Here is a 6,205-nt window from a genome sequence, read left to right as displayed (position 1 = left end):
GAAGGCACACAAGATACCCAGATGAATTAGGGCTTCCTTGACAAACAAGCTTCAAACTCTTGATGAATTCTTGATCAAAATGACAAATAAAGAACATGAGGATCCATATATGATGCTTTGAACCAATGAGAACCTTTGCTAACTTAATCCCTTTCATTGAGGGTCTCAAACCCTAGTTGTGAGCTTGATGAGGCACATGTGGATACACATACTGCCTACATAAAGAAACAAAGTTATACTAGACAGATTTTTGATATTTTGGTTAGTAAACAAAGAAAATAAAATATGATACAATCACAAATGTTTGGTGATCTCTCCCAATGTAAACCCAATGAATAATAGGCGAGGAGGATACCAATGTGTGATCCCAATGTTAATGCCAAATTTATGAGATGGCATGAGGGATCTTAGGGGTCAAAATTGAGGTCTTACAGTTAACAATATCATTACGCTCCAACATCTTCAAATACATATAAAAATTGATTTAAATAATTAAATACATACAATTTTAATTAAATAAATAAATTAATTAAAAAAAATGGTGTTAGAGAGTCAACCCGCTATTAAGAGAAGAGAGACCTTCCGATTACAGAGTTTGAGTTTAATCTTATATGCTATAAACATTTTCCTTTAGCTGTCCATAAAGATTAGGACCCCAAAATACCTAAACGGAGGTTAATCCGTTGAGAATCCAAGAATATCAATAAGGAAACTGTGCCTATCATGAGTCATAGCACCAACATAAATGTACAATTTAGAAGTGTTGCACACTTGAACACAATCATTTAAACAGTTTTTTTAAAAAAATTATTATTCTTCAATTTTATAATTAATAAAAGAAATTATAATTACAAACTATTAACTAATTTTTCAACTAACTTTTAATTTTAACAATACTAAATAAATTATTTTTTTTAGACTTTGTTTGAGAGTTTGAAGGGAAGAAAAAGAAAGGTTTCTAAAATTATTATTTTTAAAAAAAATATAAAAATATTTGACATTTTTTAAAAGAGTAATTTTATATAAATAATTAAAAAAAAATATCATTACTATATTATTAATTTTTAAAATATCATACCAATAAAATATGTAATTTCTCCAAAATCCTCCAAACTCTTTTAATATAAATTTGGAGTTCTTCAAATTAAATATAATTTGTGTTACTTCCAAAACCCTACCGGCCTGAATCCTTCAATTTTTTATTTAATTCTTATTTTTTTCCGTCCCAAACATTATTTAATTTAAAATTGTCAATAATGTATATACACCACATTTTAAATTGTGTAAGTTACTATTGAGTATTGACCTTATCTTTTCCTCTTTTCAATTATATAAACCCACCAAGCTGGACTTTGACAAAATGAATGAATAGTTCATTCACTTGACCCATATTGAACTTTAGGTACAACACAATACAACACAACACACTCACTCTTTTTTTATATATAAATATTCCTTTCACAACCCCCTTTCAACCTTCATAACCATAATATAAACCTTTCACAATCCATTCTTTTCATATCCCTAACTAAATACCATATCATATCATATAAAAAAAAATGGGTGTTGTAGGCACATGTGAAACCAAGAGATCAGAGCTTATTGCCTTTCACCGGAATCTAGTGGCTACCGCCGGTATCCACCGGAGAAAAGACGATGAAGGGTTAAGAAAAAACAAATATTTTTCTTCTTTAGATGAAGATGATGAAGAAAAAAGAACAACCTTGGTTTGTGTTACAAGTGGTGTTTCTTATTTGGGTCTTGCTTTGGTCAACCATCTTTTGGTCTTAGGTTATTCTGTTAGAATAACTATTGACAACCCAGGTTGGTTTCTCTTTCTTAATCTCTTCAAATTTTCATTTTTCTTAATCTATCAAGATAATTAATTATGGGTTTTGTTTAGATTCATAGTTCTTCACTAAGTTCTTCCTAGTTCAATGCTCGTGATTTTTTTATTAATTTTCTTTTCTATTCATTGGTTTTGTGTAAACTATAATTCTTTTTCATGGGTAGGTGTGAGCATAGAATATGAATAATAATGTGGAAGATATATATGAGATTAAAATAAAATTAATTAAAATTGTAAGTTGGTGGCATTTGGCAAAGTAACAATAGTTTAAAGTTTTAAATTAAAGAATATAATAATTTTATTATAATATATTATATTAAATAATTTTATTAATGTAATGAAAATAGTATACAGACTAATAATTAAAATATACAATTAAAAAAAGAATTATTATTTCTACATTAAAAAGTTTGATATTCATTTTGAAACAAATTTTAAAATTGAGAGTAGTTTAGATTGTTGAAATATGAATTTTAAATTTATGTGGGTAGGTATGAATTGTATGATAGAAAATTAGGGGTGATTTCAGCAAAGATGAGCCACAAATTCCAACAACACTTTGTGGTTTTTTATTTTTTGTGAAACTTCATAATTAAAATTAATGGTCCCCATGGAATTTTTTTTTCTTATTTGCTTTTTGAGAATGTGGACATGGATCTTTTTGTTACATTATGGTAGAGTTTAGAAGAAAATTTCAATTTTTGTACTTTTATGTTATTGTTTAAAATTTTAAAAATTATACTAAACATTTATATGTTATGTAAACATCCGATTATATTTCAGCTGCATAAAATAAAATAATAATTTAGAGAGAAAATAACAATTTATGAAACCCGTTCACTTAAAACTTTGTATTCTCTCTCCCACGATTTTTTTTGAAGTTTATTATAAACTAAAAAATATATAATAATTTAAAGATAATTACATAATAATAATAATAATAATTAAAAATACAACTAAATATTTTGATCTGTCAAAAATATTATATGAATATTATATGGCACCTCGTGTGACATGTGATTGTAGTGTAGGACCTTTTTACTCCACATTTTTTGTTGTTATCGTACGTACAGATCCAAACATTTTAATTAATAAATTAAAGTATAAAAAATTACCACTAATTGTTTTTTATGATTTATGATGATACACGAATACGACCATATGAATATTCAAGTCTACAATTTGAATAAGACTTAGTCTCTTTTATGATATGTTTATTCTTAAAAATTGCCGACTTTTATATATAATAAATAGTGGGCGTATATTATATTCACATAGTTTTTATATTTATCATGATTATGATTATATATATATATATATATATATATATATATATATATATATATATATATATATATATATATATATATATATATATATATATATATATATAATATTATATATATATATATATATATATATAATATATATATATATATATTATATATATATATATATATATATATATATATATATATATATATATATATATATATATATATATATATTTTTTTTTTTTTTTTTGTAGTTAAGTTGTTTGTTTTAAAACATCCAAAGAGTGCTTTTGCAAGTAACCGTGATATGTGATTTAAGATGATTTTTGTGTGTAATGTTTTGTTTTTTTGAAACATTTGTGTGATGTTTAATATACTATAATCACTTTTGACACAACACGAAACGAAAGCTGACATGATTCCATCAAAACAAAACAAAAAGTTCACATGTGGATGTGGCCCCACCTAGTAAATATACCATCTTTTGAGCTAATATATTTAAGATAAAGTTTGATATATAATAGAATTTGTGGTTGAGTTTCATTCATTTTAATTATTTGAAACACTATCTAATGTGTGACTATATGTTAAGAAACATAATTCTAGACGTTTATACTATATTAATGTCTAAGATATTGGTACTCTACTAAACTCAACACCAAAATAGAATTGATAGAATTGAGTATAAAAGAAACATCGCATCAAAATTTATTATTGTTGTTTTTTTCACCAGAATGTGGTCTACTAGATCGATTAATCCGTAATTTCAATCTTTCACTGATCATAGTTGCGGAGGATTTATCTGTAATCTTTCCTATCAAGTCTAGCGTCAATCATTATTGGACAAATTAACTATTAATCAATTTGTTTGATGTTTTTCAAAATTCCAAACAAATTATGCAATTCTATTAAAGCTTAAAAAATGTTGCTATTAGTGTAACAAGTAATTTTGTTGTTGTTGTTTATTGTTACGCGTACGACATTGCAATAGATATAATGTATGATATGGTTAGTGGTAATTAATGAATGCAGATGAGATAGAGAAATTGAGGGAAATGGAAAGATATGAAGAAAGTAACTTGGAAATAATAATGGCAAAGCTAAGTGATGTTGATAGTTTGGTGAAAGCATTTGAAGGATGTCGTGGCGTTTTTCATACCTCTGCATTTACTGACCCCGCTGGTCTCTCTGGATACACTGTGAGTTTCTTTCTTTCTTTTCTTTCTTTGTGTTTGTTTTATATTTCTATGCATGTACTATGGATGTTTTAAAAATCGACTCGACAAAAGTACTAGGTTATTGGTCAAACTACTCGTTACTGGTTGAACCATATGACTGAATCATCCGGTTAAATTGAATGATTTGGTCACATTATTCGATTTTCATATGAATTTATTTTTTCATTTTTAGGAATGTAATGGTAATGTAATCGGTGTCGATTTGATCTAAAAAAATAAGTTATTTGTGAAAATATTTACTACAATTGCAATTTTTACTATATATGTAATATCTAATAAGTAATTGATTTTGTATGAAATATAGAAATCCATGGCTGAGATTGAAGCGAATGCAGCAGAAAATGTGATGGAAGCATGTGCAAGAACACCTTCAATTAAAAGATGTGTATTCACATCATCACTAGCTGCTTGTATTTGGCAAGAAAATGTAAACTCAAATCTTACTCCAATTATTAATCATGAATCTTGGAGCAATGAGTCACTCTGCGTAAACAAAAAGGTAAATTCAACCCTTATACAACTCTATTATCGAGATCAATCATTTGATTTTATTTGAATGAGTCATGCGGTTCAACTAGTAACTCTCTAGTTCGACCATCGACCTTGACTCTTATAATCTTGTCAGGTCGATGGTCGAGCTGATTTCCAAAACAGTGATTGGTTGAACTAAAATTTGAAGGTATTACCTATTGGATTTCGGTCCGATTTTTAAAATACTACTTTTATTTATATGGCAGCTATGGTATGCATTAGGCAAGATGAGGGCAGAGAAGGCAGCTTGGAGAATAGCCAAAGAGAAAGGTTTAAAACTCACTACCATTTGTCCAGCACTTATCACAGGACCTGAATTTTGTCCTAGGAATCCAACATCAACAATTGCTTATCTCAAAGGTACTATGTAACCAAAATCATTGTCTAATCTTACACTAGGTACTTACTATTAGAATCTAAAAATTGAAAATGCAAATGCAGGATCACAAGAAATGTATGCAAATGGTTTACTAGCAACAATTGATGTAAAAAAAGTAGCTGAAGCTCATGAATGTGTGTTCAAGGAAATGAACGGAAATGCTTATGGTAGATACATTTGTTTTGATGATGTAATTAATGTTCAAAGTGAAGGAGAGAAGCTAGCAAAGGAGATTGGAATGCCTAAAGAAAAGATATGTGGAGATGCATCAAATAGTTCTTTGCAAAGATTTGAGTTATCAAATAAGAAGTTATGGAGACTCATGTCTAGGCCACTAAGGTGTTCTAGTGAATGTTAGATGAAAATCATGAATCATGTCATGTCTTAATGTTCTTAGATTTGTGGTTTTTCTTTGTTTAGGAGTGGATAGAAAATAGGTGAGGTATCCTTTATTTAGTTTTTTTTTTTTGTCAATGATGGGGAGTCCCACATGGGTAACATGTAGTTTGTTTGGTAATTGCTTGTATTCATTTATCATCAAGTTTTATATATATCTTTATTCAATTTTGTTAAAAACAATATTCAATGTGTATTTAGTTAAAATCGAATCGATATGAAGCCCTCGATCTAATCGGATCCTTGGTTGAAATAATCATTTCACCTACATGAAGATGAAAATAATTTGGTTATGGTTGCACAGATAAATTTTAAAAGTCTCTGAGAATATGTTAAGTTTTAAGTTTGATTCGCCCATTAATATAGACAAATTTGTTGGATATTTGAATTTATTCTCATACATTAAAAAAAAAATGTTAGAACAACAACCACTAAAGAAAATTAAAGATAAAAGAAAGTAAAAGACAATGAGCAATATCAATATTTATTAGTGTAATCCGGTCGATGGTGCATATTTTCGCGATTATATAGCCACTAT

At 27.6% G+C, this 6,205-nt stretch overlaps 1 protein-coding gene across 1 annotated transcript; it reads left to right on the top strand.

Moving 5' to 3' along the window:
* The first annotated feature begins 1,367 nt into the window (after positions 1-1,367).
* LOC127119497 (cinnamoyl-CoA reductase-like SNL6) lies at positions 1,368-5,852 on the top strand. Its single transcript, XM_051049737.1, has 5 exons — positions 1,368-1,824; positions 4,156-4,322; positions 4,666-4,860; positions 5,099-5,252; positions 5,334-5,852. The coding sequence occupies exons 1-5, from the start codon at positions 1,560-1,562 to the stop codon at positions 5,627-5,629; spliced, it is 1,077 nt and encodes a 358-aa protein (XP_050905694.1). The 5' UTR covers positions 1,368-1,559; the 3' UTR covers positions 5,630-5,852.
* Positions 5,853-6,205: the final 353 nt, after the last annotated feature.

Source organism: Lathyrus oleraceus, chromosome 1 (genome assembly GCF_024323335.1).
Source record: "Lathyrus oleraceus cultivar Zhongwan6 chromosome 1, CAAS_Psat_ZW6_1.0, whole genome shotgun sequence".
NCBI classification, from domain to species: Eukaryota; Viridiplantae; Streptophyta; class Magnoliopsida; order Fabales; family Fabaceae; genus Lathyrus; species Lathyrus oleraceus.
Note: the sequence above shows the minus strand (reverse complement) of the source record. Positions and strands in the feature narration are given on the sequence as shown.

What these genes read in the sequence shown, in the direction of transcription:
- LOC127119497 (XM_051049737.1), top strand. Translation starts at nt 1,560, where the DNA reads ATGGGTGTTGTAGGCACATGTGAAACCAAGAGATCAGAGCTTATTGCC. An exon ending in AATAACTATTGACAACCCAG is followed by an intron (nt 1,825 to 4,155) that starts GTTGGTTTCTCT and finishes TAATGAATGCAG; the next exon opens with ATGAGATAGAGAAATTGAGG. An exon ending in CACTCTGCGTAAACAAAAAG is followed by an intron (nt 4,861 to 5,098) that starts GTAAATTCAACC and finishes TTTATATGGCAG; the next exon opens with CTATGGTATGCATTAGGCAA.